The sequence below is a fragment of the Lynx rufus genome, unplaced genomic scaffold, assembly GCF_022079265.1.
Source record: "Lynx rufus isolate CCGP_SWC_20201006 ecotype Redwood Valley unplaced genomic scaffold, mLynRuf1.p SCAF_1, whole genome shotgun sequence".
Taxonomy (NCBI): Eukaryota; Metazoa; Chordata; class Mammalia; order Carnivora; family Felidae; genus Lynx; species Lynx rufus.
Window position 1 is genome coordinate 6,757,576 of NW_025814823.1, and position 14,805 is coordinate 6,772,380.

Sequence of the window (14,805 nt, forward strand, 5' to 3'; positions counted from 1 at the left end):
TGATGTAAAAATATACTTTTAGTGACATGCTTGTCATTTATTAAGTGAAAAAAGCTACAAAACTGCATATAAAAATTTGATTCCATTGCAGAATTACATGTGTGCATATAGACACCCTTCAAAAATCCAGGATACACAAAAATGTTAACAGCGCTTTCATAATGATTCTTAATTGATGTATACTTACCTATATTTTCTAATTTCTTTACAGAGCATATATATATATATTCCCCATGTATATTAACAAAAAACCTCATATTAAATGATATATTAAAATCTCATGGATGTCTGCAAAACAAACAGCTTGAGTTTGTAAACCATCTTTAATTACTCACGTATATGGTTATTTGTCATTCTGTACGAAGACCAGCCAGGCTCACGGATACGCCTTCCTCCATGTGGCCAAAGAAGTTCGCGAGTCGGATTCCTCTTAGTTACATTTAGTCCTTGACTCTGTCTTCCTTAACCAAGTCTTAGACACCTTCTACACTTTCAGGATTAATCTGATCCGTCCTCTCCCCAACTTTTGTGAGGTACCCACCCCAATCATCTTCACTAACAGAAGAGAACAATGAGTCATCTGCTTTGATCACCTGTGTCCACTACCTAAAACCCCTCCCTTCCTAATAAATGTATCTGTGTCCAAAATGAAAACAAAAAGATAATCATTTAAAAACCTAAGTTCTTCTTTTCATGAACATTTCAGTTCAACCGTCAGGTGGGGCCGTACTAGGTAGACGGCTGTGCCGTCAGGGGAGAGGGGAAACCCAAGCAGAGCAAAGAGCATGTCTGTATGACATGTGTGCATGGTGGCGGTGGAGGGAGAAGACCGGTCACCTACAGGGTCACTGAACAATTAAATAAATACAGAAAGATAACGGGAGCCAATTTTTACTTTCAGAGAAGGAAACCACAAATATGAAAAAGGAGAAAACTAGAATGGACCCTATGGTGTTGGCTGAAATTGGGCATTTAATTGTGAATTCATGGTTTTTCAATACGGAAAGATCAACAGGCAAGATACACAGGTAGAGATGTGAAATTGGGAATTTAATTGGGAACTTATGGTTTTTCAATACGGAAAGATCAACAGTCAAGATACACAGATACAGATGTGAAATCGGGAATTTAATTGGGAACTTATGGTTTTTCAATACGGAAAGATCAACAGTCAAGATACACAGATACAGATGTGAAATTGGGAATTTAATTGGGAATTTATGGTTTTCTAATACGGAAAGATCAACAGGCAAGATAAACAGGTATAGATGTGAGCATATACGCCCACCCTCCAGCTCTGCTCACCCAGGGGGCTCGAGAACAGAAACATCCCGATAGTAGGGAGCACACCTCTATCAAACTCTTGCTTTCTAAACATCATTCTCCTCCTCAAAGGAACCAGGTCTCTCTGGAGAAATGGCTGGACCAGAGTGGGGGCAAGGCAAGTACAAAATGAGAAAATGAGCCAGGAGTATCTTGTGGTGCCAGAAAGTAAAGAAACACTCAAGGATGAGGGGACATGTCATAAAGACACAGGCACCAGCTTGAAGGGGTTCCCGCTGGCCAAATCGGGGATCATTTGCACATAAAAAAAGTAAGAATGGCAACGGATCATAACCCACTGAAAAAAAACAAACAAAAAAAACCCTGGAGTCCAAACTGAGATTTGAAAATGAAAAATATTAGAAGTCTGATGAGGAATGGGTGTATTTACAATCTAAAAATAACCTCCACACAAAATACTTATGAATTATACATGAGCAAAAACATAGCGTAAGAGTGAAGAACTCTGGGAGACATCCCCTTAATCAAGTGCTCAAAGATAACAGCACCAGTAATGGGATGTGCAGAAAAGGGTTAACCTAGCAGGCTTCAGACTGTCTTTACAAAGGTCTGCTTGTGGGGCCCCTGGGTGGCTCAGTTGGTTAAGTGTCCCACTCCGGCTCAAGTCATGATCTCGCGGTTTGGGGGTTCGAGCCCCGCATCGGGCTCTGTGCTGACAGCTCAGAGCTTGGAGCCTGCTTCGGATTCTGTGTCTCCCTCTCTCTCTGCCCCTCCCCTGCTCACACTCTGTCACCCTCCTGTCTCTCAATAATAAATAAACGCTTAAAAAAAACACTTCTTTTAGAAAGGTCTGCTTATAAGGGTGATCCTTGGAGATCCTATGAGAATTTGGATTTGAGGAGTGTCCCTAAATGATAAGCGTGTCTCAACACGCCTAAATTGTTTGAACAAACAATATGGCTTATGCTCAACACCTGTTTTCCTTCTGAGAGTCTGGAATTTTGGTACATGCTGGGCAGACGGCGCCTAGCCTTCGGTTTAAAACACTGGACACTGAGTCTATAATGAGCCTCCCTAGCAGAAAACACTTTTCCCACGTCACATTCAACACTAGAGGAGTGAAGTACGCCCACGTGACTCCCTGGGACTGGACTCCCGGAAGCTCACCTGGTTTTCTGCTTTGCTGACGTGCTTTGTCACCTTTCCCTGTAATAAGTCTCAGCTGTGAGCATGACTACATACACGGAGTCCTGTGAGTCCTTCTAGTGAGTGTCCGGAGTGGTCTTAGGGACCCCCACACACCATGTGTCACTTAAGAGGATACAATGGGAAGAAGAGAGCATCACTTCTGGGGGACTCCCACCCAGAATACATAACCTGAACCTAATCCTAAGAAAACACGAGAGGACCCCAAAGAGGGCGGTCTATAAAAGAACGAATCGGTAATCTTCAAAACTCTCAAGATTTTTAAAGTCAACAAGAGACTAAAGAACTGTTCCAAATGTAGAGACTAAAGAGACACAAATACTAAATGTAATGTATGTTTCTGGACTGGATCCTTTTTTCCATAAAGGACATTACCGGGACATCTGCGCTAATAAAATAAGGTCTACGAGAACAGTGGCGTGTCAGTGTGACTTTCCCCGTGTGGGTGAATACGGCCATGGGAAAACTTCCTTGTTGGTAGGAAATGGCCACTCAAGTGTCCAGGATCGTGGGACATCACACCAGGACCTTATTTTCAAACGATTTAGGGTAAAATAGCATTCTTGGTATGGTTCATACAGCTTTTCTTTGACTTTGAGATTGTTTCAAAGTAAGAAGTAAGGTAACGAGAATGATGATGACGACTCCATTCCCTGATACCGAATCCCAAAGAAGAGAAGGTGCAACATCCTATGTGGGAAGAGCGGAAACTCGGGTACAGCTCCCCCTACCTCTCCCCACCAAGGAAAAAGCTACACAGGCAGCAAAGCCTCAAAGTCAAATATTTTAACCGTACTGGTTTAGGATTGTTAAACAAGTGTAGAAAGTGGCCTGAGGGTGGAGAGTGGAATACCGTTGATCTGGTGATAACTTAATGCGTCTTCATTGCTCAACGATAACATTCAAAAGTTTTACTCGGTGTAAATTTTCACACATCCCTTTCAGCTAGAAAAGCCCATCGATAACATCCATTGCCAGAGAAATCACTAAAACAGTTTAAAAACTCTAAATTACCGTTTGTGTGCCTCCTGTTTGCTGCGACATTCTTCACAGTAATATTTGTATTCACTGCACAGAGTTTCTGTGTTGCTAAAACCCCTGTGTAAAATTCAAAATAAATTTATTTTGTCTATACCGGAAAACTGTGTGTTTCAAAATATTCTAAACCAAAGACATTCATTAAATTTCAACATAAATACATCTACAATTACCTTAAGCAGTGAGTGATCGATGTGTTTTGTTCCACGTCAACAGAAAGGTCTAAAAAATCTTCATCTTTGCTGCTTATCTGGAAAAACAGGGAATTACCTTTGATTTTTTAAAATATCAGTAAATCACTGCTCTGAAATGATAGAATTAAACTCATTCTATTAGTAGTAGGTATATGAAGAATTCTTTCCCCCCCCAAATTCACAAGAAATCTCCTTGATCTGGATTATCCAACGGGACACTGAGTAAACGACTCTCATCACGTGGACAGGTTAAACAGCAAAGTACATCTGGGACCGATTCCCTTACTGGCAGAGGCGAGGATGTCAAATCCCATCACTTTCCCGAATCTTGGTACTATTGTCAAGCACGAAACAAACTGCCCATATACACTGATACTTAAAACACACACGCGCACGCACACACAGGCCAAGACGGAATGAGGATGCTTGGCAAGGGCCTGACGCCCGTGTTGTTTTATCATTCAAGGAAATAATTATAGCCTAAAATGCCAAATTACAATCTTCACCGATGACCTTTTCTAATCCTTCCCTGAAAAAACCTAACGTAAGGTTCTGTTTGAATTATGGCTAAATCATCTGATAAAAAAAATTAGTGCTCATTGGTTTGAACAGGATTAGGGTGGAACTGCAGACGTCGCTTTTCCTAGCTCTTTCCTTCGACGACTCTCTGCCCGGGGTGAGCGTGCAACAGAGCTCTGGCGGAGCCTCGCACCCACCACGGCCGTACCCCCGGGGGGTAAGTGCTCTCCTGCTTCAACGGCGCACCTGTTTCAGGAGCTCGGCATCAGTAACTCGTGATACATCGTGTAGCTGTACGGATTTGGAGCCGCATCTACTATGTCCTTATGCCAACAGGAGTACGTTTTTACCGTGCGCACAAGGTACAGTCACACCGTGAGATAAGTGATCTGGGTCACGAAAGATTCAGTGAACAAGAAAGAATGAGGGAGATGGCACAGAGAGAGGAAAGGGAACGTGAGGTGCTTAAGGAAAAAGAATCAGCTCCGTTTTGGAGGAAGGATGGCGTGGCAGAGACAGGCTAACACGCGGCTTTACGTGCAGGCCAGAAAGGAGTGAAGATTTAAGAGCCTGGTGTTTGTCAAAACGAGGTCTGCGGGTTCTCAGGCGCTGCCTCGGCGGTCTTCATTTTACACTTCCATCTTTATGATATAGAAGGAGGCTCTGGATCATCTGGATATATCTGAGTTACTATGTTTGGGTTCACAAGCGTGCTGGTACCAGGCAATCACCGAGTGGGGCACTATTTAACTTGCAAATTGTTTGTAAACACGTCTGCTTGTTGCGGACTCCCATGTTCTAACGTCAGGTCACACCCAGGATGTGGGAGACCCAGAGAAGCAGTCTAAGCTGGAGACGTGGGTGGGGAGTCATCAGCACAGGCGGTAACGAAAACGGACCGCGACCCTCCCGATGCAGAGTGAGAAGCCGCCCCAAGTGAAAGCCTGGAGGACACCCACATCTAAAGACTAAACAGAAGACAAGGAATGAGGCCAAGAAGAAACCATCAGAAGGCAGAGTTGTTACAGGGACCCAGCCTCCTAACCAACTGGGGTATTAACGACCGCGTTACCAACACCTGCCACACAAACACTGCCTCCTCCAAGAAGCCCACTCCTACGTGGAGAGGTCAGGTCTCCTTGTTCTCTGACTCGCGGGGGCTCTTGTGCTTCCCTGAACCGTAACGTACTGGCCTGGAATTGTCTGCCTGTTACCGGCCTGTACTCCTCTACGAGCAGCTGCAGATCAGGATCTCTATGTCTTACTCACCTTCTGCCAACCTCTACCCATCTTCTATCCGGCCCGGCTGGCACTTAAATATTTATGCAAAACTAAAGAAATGATACATATTCACTCTTCAGAAATTCTCAATTTCATCCCTCTAGCTGAGTTTGATAAAGGCCATGGGGTACTGATGACCATTTACTGAATCTGCAAGATAATGACTGGGATTCTGAGGAAATATTCTCAATTCATACCTTTAATTCTTGGGAAACTATCTGCAAATATAGACTGCAGGCCACAGGAGGACCTAGCAAAGAATGGGGGGAAGGATCACTAGCCATCCGTTGCGAATAAAATAAATATTTGAGCAAACAAGGATGGGTGACATCACTTTGTCCTTCAAAAACATCTAATCCTCATCCCCCATCGTCCCCAGTCTACAAAAGAAGCTTCCAAGGCCTGGCACCACAGCATCCCAAAGATCTCCACAGGGTCCCAAATCTACTCTGCCAGCTTCACCAAAACTACATTTCCCAACATGCTAAGCAAATTTAACTATCTTCTGTCTTCTGGAAGAGGATGAATCATACAGGTCTCCGAACACAGACCAAATTTCATCACACCAAACACCAACCGACTGCCAAAGTCTGACTCTACCCACTCTTCCAATTGAAACACCGCTCAGTGTATTTCCTAAAGCTTGGAATTGAGCTACAACAGAATTTTTCTTTAGAAGATGTCTCTATAAAACTCACGTGAAAACCAGTGGAGTTGCTCAGATCGAATAAAGGTGAGTCCTGAGACCAAGTCCTGCCATCAAACACTGCCCAGTCCAGCTCTGACTGCAATGGCCACAACAGCGAACAGTAATCCTTACTCTAACCCAAAAACACCCACACGGATGTTAACGCATTTAAGCATTCAGTTAAACCTCTTTCGCTTGATGTGAAAGAGGTTCACCAATAAAAATGGATTCACAAAAGAGAATTTTATTTACTACAACTGTGTCCTTTCATTAACTAAAATCACACCGTTGACAATGATCACCCTGCAGAGCTCTGGTTATAGTTCAAAAGATGGGGGCGCCTGGGTGGCGCAGTCGGTTGGGCGTCCGACTTCAGCCAGGTCACGATCTCGCGGTCCGGGAGTTCGAGCCCCGCGTCGGGCTCTGGGCTGACGGCTCGGAGCCTGGAGCCTGCTTCCGATTCTGTGTCTCCCTCTCTCTCTGCCCCTCCCCCGTTCATGCTCTGTCTCTCTCTGTCCCAAAAATAAATAAACGTTCAAAAAAAAAAAAAATTTAAAAAAAAAAAACAAAAGATGAACGCATAATCAACAGTCAACAGTCCTCATCTTTATTGGTTAGGGTTCCACTGAAAGAGCCTATCTTTTTATTCATGGTTGAATCACAAGGATCACTATTTGCTTTAAGAGAAAGAAACCGCACTACTGTCTACATTAGCACCAAAAACAAAACAAAAGACAAAAGAACAACAACAAAAAACCCCCACACTTAGGTATGCAAAGCTAACAAAGTATGTACAAGATCAACACGAGGACAACGACAAGATGACTTCTTCCATAAGAAAGAAAGATGTAAATAAATGTAGAGTCCATGTAAATGGACAGTAAAGACTCAACATTGTCAAGAACTCAGTTCTGCCCAACTTGATCAACAGAGTCAACACAATCCATTCAAAATCACAGCACATTATTTTATGGATAATAAACCAGTTTCTGAATCTTTTATGATTCTACAGTTTACATGGAGAGGCAAGAGGCCCAGAGAAGACAAAGCAATAATCATCACAAGTGGGAGGCAACCTAGACGGCCTTCAGTATGTGAATGGATAAACTGTGACATGTCCACATGATGAAACAGAATTCCGTGGTAAAAAGAAACGGGCTGCCAGGCTACAAAAAGACATGGAGACACCTTAGGTACATATTGCTAAGAGAAAGGAGAATCTGAAAAGGCCTCGCTCATATCTACGATTCCAACTGTACGTGTCACCCTGCAAAAGTCAAAACTATGGAGGCAGTAAAATGACCGATGGTTGCCAGGGATTTGGGGAGGAAGGAGGGGTGAATCTGTGAAGCACAGAGGATTTTTAGGGCACTGAAACTACTCTGTATCATACTGTAGTGAAAGACACGGGTCATTATACAAATAAACAGAACCACAGAACAGATGACACCAAGAGTGAACTAAAATATGGACTACAGAATTAGTTGATAATGTACCCATCAATTACTGGCCCATCAACTGCAACCAATGCACCTCAGTAGTGCAAGATGTTAATAACAGGGGGAAGTGGAGGAGAGGAGGTATTTGGGAACTTTCTGTACTTTCCACTCCATTCTTCTGAAGTCTATTAATTAAAAAAGAAGAATACAGTTCCTTATTAGCCTCTGCCAGTGTAAGTTTATCTGATCTAGTCAACCAAGGAACTATGTTATTCTTCCAAACATCCATAAAACATCTGATCTTTTCTCGCCGTGGACTCTCTTTTCCCCTGGACGATGCTCCTCTCCTCTTAAAACTAGTAGTACAACCATCATACTGAAGGCTGAGTCAGGCAAAAATCCTCAGTGGATTCTGGATCCTAGGGGAGATTTTGATGAAGAACAAGGTATTTGTGTCTCCCCACAGACTGCCCACTAGTTACAAGGGCATAAAGGCCGGTCATCACCAAGCGGAGAAACTGAACAACAATTTGAATGGGAGATCAAAGTTAATTTCCCCATCAAGAGGCAGGTGGGTACTGTGTGCCCAGACAGGATGCCCTGAGAAGGACACAACACTAACTGACCACTCCAGCCAAGAACGTACCTGCATCTAATTAGAAGGAAGCATCAGGCAAACTCCGTAAGAACAATGTTCAACTGTTTTTAAAAAGGAGGCACATCTTCTTTTAAAATGTAAAACAAATGTCATAAAAGACCAAAAACACTATGGGAATGTTCCAGATTAAAGGCGGCTAGAGAAAACATGACAACTATATGAAATGCACACCGCTCGAGCAAACTCTTAACCAGATTCGGTTGCAGGGGAAGAAATGCCGTGAAGGACACTGTTGGCTCAACTGGCAAACGGAGTAATGGATGCCTGATTAAACAAGAGTCTGATCTTTCATTCCTCAAGTGAGAAATGAGGTAACAAGGTAAGGACATAACAAAAGGACTGAGTTATCCGATCCCATGTGGAATCCAGTGGAATCCAGTGGAATCCATTTTTGGGCTTCCTCCCTACTGCTCCTCTTTGCAAAGTATCCAGCAAGCGGGTGCCTTCCCCGCGGAGTATAACAAATACGCTTTAGTTTTTATTCCAACAAGACACATAACTGTAGGGAAAGGAAAAACAGACGCATGTGCCTCCCTGAACTGTAAGTTTCTTATGGGCTTGCCTGACACACAGACATAGAATTTCCAGAACCCGGCTCTCTGGCCTCTTCTACTGAAACAGAATCAAACACAGTTGATCCTTGAACAATGCAGAGGGGGGTCAGGGGCACCGAACTCCCCAACCCACACCCCTGCTGCGGTTGAAAATCTGGGCGTAACTTTCGACTCCTCAAAAAGCTAACTACTAACGGCCGGCTGTTGACCAGAAAAGCCTTACCGATAATGTAAACAGTTGATTAACACACACTTTGTATACGTATCGTGATATCAATAAAGTAAGCTAGAGAAAAGAAAACGTTATGAAGAAAATACACTTACAGTACTGTATCCAAAAAAAAAAAAAAAAAATCCGCAAACAGGTGGACCCAGGAAGTTCGACCCCCTATTGTTCAAGGGTCAACTGTGGTCCGAAACTGCAGGAAGTTAACTTTTTCTGTCATCGCAGGTATTCACTGTTAATAAGCAACATTATGGAAAAAGCGTAGACAGATCCCTTTCAAGTGACAGGTACATCTTTAGTCTTTGTTCATCCTACACCTAAGAAATTCCAGCCTCGCGTTCCACTCTCACTCATCCTCCAAAGAACTTTCGGTAAAAAGGAAGTAAATTTGCTCCCTCTAAAATTTTATGATATACTTACGGTTTCACAAGTAAGACATCTGGTTTCATTTGTTAATGTTCCCTGAAAAATCTCATGAACCCACGTTGGGTCTGGTGGGCTGCTGTTATTTTCGCTGTCGATATTACCATTAGGTAAACGGCCATTTTGCTTTTCCTGCTTTCTCTCTTCTTGTAAGATATCAGCAATTGTATTTAGTAGGTAATTTAAGAATTCATGGGCATCTTGTTGCATGTAGTTGTCAAAAAGTTCTAAAACCAAAAATACATTAGGGTATTATTTCAGAATTAGTAACTTCATTAAAACTAGATTTAAAACGAGAATCTCGTGGTCTATCAGAACCAACACAAACGTCTGGCATTGTCGGTCATATACAAGAAACAGACGATCTTTCACATACGGAAATAGGACTAAATTTGGAGAAAAGACAGTTGAGATGAGAACTTTCCTTTTAGAGAAACGATACTAACCGATCCATGAGAAAAGGGCAAAACCCTCCTTGAACGTTTACATAACATATGGAAGGGACCAGAAACCGCTGTATTATTCCATGAATATTACGACGTGGCAAGCTGTAAAACCGACACTGGACAACCTCTTGCCAACGGGAAGCCAAATGCTTAAGAACCACACAGAAAGTGTGCTGCAATTCTGAATCACTGGGCTGCGCATCCTCGGGATTCAGTCGGGGGGGGGGGGGGGGGGGGGAGGCTGGGACCCGGGACTTTTCAAAGGTCCTCCAGACGAGTCTGAGCTGCAGTCAGGTCCAGGAAACAGTGGTGTCACCAATGACCTATTCGAGCCAGACGGTCCATAAGGCCCTTCCAAAGGTGACAGGTCCCCCGCAGCTATACAAATGAGTAAACGTGATGGAAATACTGCTTTATCCTGCGCTTGACCCGACACAACCTGACACTGAAAGGTAAGGACTTTACAGGCGGTGTCCCACTGGATCTTTTGAACACCGCTGCGACATCGTTATGGTTATCCTTCAAATGAGGGAAGGGGATCAGAGAGGAAAAGTCACGCTGCTGGGAAATGCAGGCCCAAGATGCAAGCCAGGCAGTCCCGACTCCAGCAGGCGGGGTGACTTAGCCACGCACGGACAGACGGACGCCTGCGGCTTAGTCAAACACGTGCAGGAAGCACCGGGTCAGGAAAATTTTACCTTGATGGATCCTCGAGGACCATTTAACGAATTCCAGGATGATGACAGTTAACATATTTTAAATAAAAGAGTATAAATTAGGAAGAAAACTTTGGGAGAGTCTAAGATAAAATACTCCATTTTAGAAGAGCTACAGTTATGACTGCATAAAGTTAAATTCTCTGGATTAGAAATCATTGAGGTTTACAAAAAACCATAAAACCTAAAAGTTATTAACATCTTCAACACAGAAAGCGCTTGAGCCAAAGGAAATACAAAGTGTGGAAAGGACTTGGAATCAGCAATTTATAGAAGCTAAATTCGAAAGGTGAAGAAACACGCAAAGACATTCAACCTCATGGTAATCAAAACCGTCTTAATTTTCTGGTCTGTAAAATGGAATACCGTCTTCCTTTGCAAACTTACGGTACAAACAGAATGGGAACAGGTGAGAATGTTCACTGGGGAGGTATACTCAAAGAAAATAAAAGAATGATTTCAATCATGGCGTCAGAAAGACCTTTAAAAAGTATCAGATTGAAGGTGCAGTTGCTACAGCAAGACTGTTGGGATTCCTATCACGGTCCTACCGCTAACTACATGCATGTCATAGGCAATTTACTTAACCTCTCTTGGATTTCAAGTCAAACACAACAATGTGAAGAATGGAGCGAGGGGCGCCTGGGTGGCTCAGTCGGTTGAGCGTCCAACTTCAGCTCAGGTCACGATCTCGCAGTTTGTGGGTTCGGGCCCCCACCTCGGGCTCTGGGCCGACAGCTCGGAGCCTGGAGCCTGCTTCGGGTTCTGTGTCTCCCTCTCTCTCTCTCTCTCTCTCTCTCTCTCTCTCTCTCTCTCTCTCGGCCCCTCCCCCGCTTGTGCTCTGTCTCTCGAAAACAAATAAATGCAAAAACAAAATTAAAGAAAAAAAAAAAAGAACATACTAAGAGCCACACAGGAAGTATCCATCTGTTCACGCTTCATTTCTCTGCTGTAAGCTTGCCCTGAGGGACCTGATTAGCCTTAAACAAACCCCTCATGTTCTTTTTCAGGACAGTAACAGCCCTGAGCCCTAAGATATAGTGCATTGGCCTATGTGGACTTAACATCTACTGATGTGTAGTTTGGTGTTCCGAGTGTCCAACGTCTCTGCCCGCGAGGAAGCCAAGCACTGTGACACCATCCCCCTCCCCCGCTCCCAGCAGAAGTTCGGCACCACACCCATCACCGTGACACAGCCCCCTCCACCGCAGACCCCCCTGGCCATCTACTCCATCTCTCAGACCAAGCCAAGTCGCGCTCAGAAACCGTGGACGGTTCTGCCTTTGGACTGGTCTAGGCCAAAGTTGGGAAAACTCAAGTCAATTACCTTTCACCTTGCCTCTCAATGCGATAATCCTTCATCCCTGAAAATACTACTCTGTCCCCCAACCCTCGGCTCCCATCCTCTGTTACTGTCGTTCATTTACTGTCCCTTATGTCTTTCCTCGACCTTGGGATTTTCTACTTTCTCGACCCTTTCTGCTGTTCCCTCCAGGAGCCAGTTTCTGTTCTAAACTCCCCACATCTTCAACCTTTGGCATTTTTGAGCTCCCTGCTGCCACTTCTAAATCGTCACATGTCATCTGCATATTAAAAACCCTCGCCCTCAGTCAAAAAAGCTATTAAGATCTGGCCTTAAGCCCCATCCTTCTGCGGTGGTTGGCCACCTCCCCCTCCCTCACTGATGGATGGCCTGATTCATGGTGTCTTCGTCCATCCCGACTCCCGCACTAACCCTGACACTTTCAGTGTCCAGGCAGCTTCCTCAAGTGCACTTGACCCCTTAAAGTTCCCTTTTCATCCCTCACTTACTCATCCATCCCCAGGCCACAAATCTAGAGCTGCCCAAGTCCACTAAGATAAGAAATAGAAGTAAATTATAATAGAGTTACTAAGAGGAAGTAAGTAAAAATATTTTATAGACATTGTAAGGACCTAGCAGAGTGAGGTAGGAACAATTACTATGGTGGGTCTCCATACACTAGGCTCTATGCTGTCATCTAGTCTCTTTCCCGCTAAATCAACTATTTTTTACAACCGAAGTTTTAAAGAGTACATTTTTTGCCATAAATATTTAAAATAAACTACAGGGGCACCTGGGTGGCTCAGTCAGTTGAGTGACCCCCTCTTGATTTCAGCTCAGGTCATGATCTCAGGATTGTGGGATCGAGCCCCGCACTGAGCTTCACGCTAAGGCCATGGAGCCTGCTTCAGATATTCTCTCTCTCTCTCTCCCCCTCTCCCTTCCCCTCTGCCCCCCTGCCCCACTCGCACGCACGTGTGCGCGCTCTCTCTCAAATTAAAAAATAATTCTTACACTACAAAATTAAAGAATACCTACAAAGATCTAAATGAAAAATTTTCTGGCTAAGAAAAATAATAATGAAGTCTTATTTTTTCCTGTTAAAAATTATTTTAGCATCTATGAATGTTTTTCAGAATAATAATTATTTTTGTAAAGCAAAACGTGCAAATATTTTTGCTTTTTAAACACTTAAAACATCTTTTTTTGGGTGTGTTTTTTTTTTTTTTTTTTTTTTTTTTAACACAGAACAATGACTTCACACTCACAGACATACTTCCACTGACTCGAATGCTCTGGAACTGAGATGTAAAGTAAACCAGAAAATACTCTTTCAGCATTTTGCTGAAATGTTTAAAATAATTTATAGTCCATTTTCCATAAATACAGTATGCTGTATATGCCAGAATCCTGCCATGCCTAAGAGCACCCAATACAACTTTAAAAACATTAACCAGGACCCCCCCCCCCAAAAGAAAAAATCAACTAAATGGCCACAGGATAATCCCTGGAAATTGTATTGTATTAAATTCCTAAAATCTTGGTTTCCTTATGGTTTGCTTTCTTCTCTGCTAAGTAGCATAATGGGAAGGGTGGACTTCCAGCTTGTTCTGGCAAATTAAAAACAAATTCACTCATTCAGTCAACAAATATTCAGTAAGAACCTACTATGTGCCAGGAACTGGATTATGTGCTGGGAATACAATGGAGAGCAAAAACAAATGGGTTCCCTCCGTCATGGAACCGACAGTCTAGTGGGAGAGACAGACAATTTCATTATTAAATAAATGTATATGGAAAGTACAAACGACTAAAGTCCCAATACAGCTGCAACATTAATGCAAAAAAAAAAAAAAAAAACTAAATCAACGCTTAAAAATGTTACATGTTCTTCCTAATTCAGAAATAGCTAGTAGCTTTTATTACACAGAAAATCTTTTGTGCTCCTTCTGAAGAAAAAGGATAAAATGAATGTGGGAAATTATTTACTCAAACCTACTTAATAGGTGTGATTTCTAATTATTTCCTCACTTAAGGAAGACCAACACTTAAATATATACAGGGGCGCCTGGGTGGCTCAGTCGGTTAAGCGTCCGACTCCTGGCTTTGGCTCAGGTCACAATATTGCAGTTTGTGAGTTCGAGACCCGCATCGGGCTCCGCGCTCAGAGTGCACAACTTGCTTGGGATTCTCTCTCTCTCTGCCCCTCCCTCCCTTGCATACTCTGTCTCTCACTCTCTCAAAATAAATAAGCTTTAAAAAATATACATACAAATATGCATGTATATTTGCATTAGTATCTCTCCACATCGCCTGAACCACTGCTATGTTCTTACAGGTCTCTCAAGAATAAAGACCACTTCCACCCATTCACTGCTGTATCCCCAGCACTTAGAACAGTGCCTGCCACGTATTAGATGTGCTTGACATTTTATGAACCAACGAACGAATGAATGAACGAACGAGCGAACGAATGAAAAAAAATGGGGGCTGAAACAGCTAAGATGACAGGAGAGGAATAAATCTGGCCCAAAACAACAGTGTGACTATGTAAACTGCCGAGGTCCAGCGGGTCTGAGTGCACAGCTACAGGCACCAGCAGATCTGACTTTCAAGCCCAACCTAACTGATCCCCAACTCTTCAGGTGAGTCAATGCTGGCTAGCACAGAATTTGATCACCAGTCTGTTTTAATTCTTCGAAAATAATAGAGTGCCTACAGGGAGTTAGCGATGTGAAAGAGAGGGCTTCATTTCTTACCCCAGATGACTGCAGTAGCCTCTGGGATGGTCTCCCAGCTCCCACTCAAAGCTGCCCCTGCCCACTGACCC

At 43.3% G+C, this 14,805-nt stretch overlaps 1 protein-coding gene across 1 annotated transcript in view; it reads right to left on the reverse strand.

Annotated features, from left to right (window-relative positions):
• Nucleotides 1–14,805, reverse strand: part of USP12 (ubiquitin specific peptidase 12) — a 107,180-nt gene that overhangs the window by 17,684 nt on the left and 74,691 nt on the right. Inside the window, exons 4-6 of the mRNA XM_047078065.1 lie at nucleotides 9,508–9,737; nucleotides 3,702–3,778; nucleotides 3,505–3,588 (exon numbers count right to left, since the gene is read on the reverse strand). Coding sequence (XP_046934021.1) covers nucleotides 3,505–3,588; nucleotides 3,702–3,778; nucleotides 9,508–9,737 — 391 coding nt within the window. The remainder of the gene's footprint in view (nucleotides 1–3,504; nucleotides 3,589–3,701; nucleotides 3,779–9,507; nucleotides 9,738–14,805) is intronic.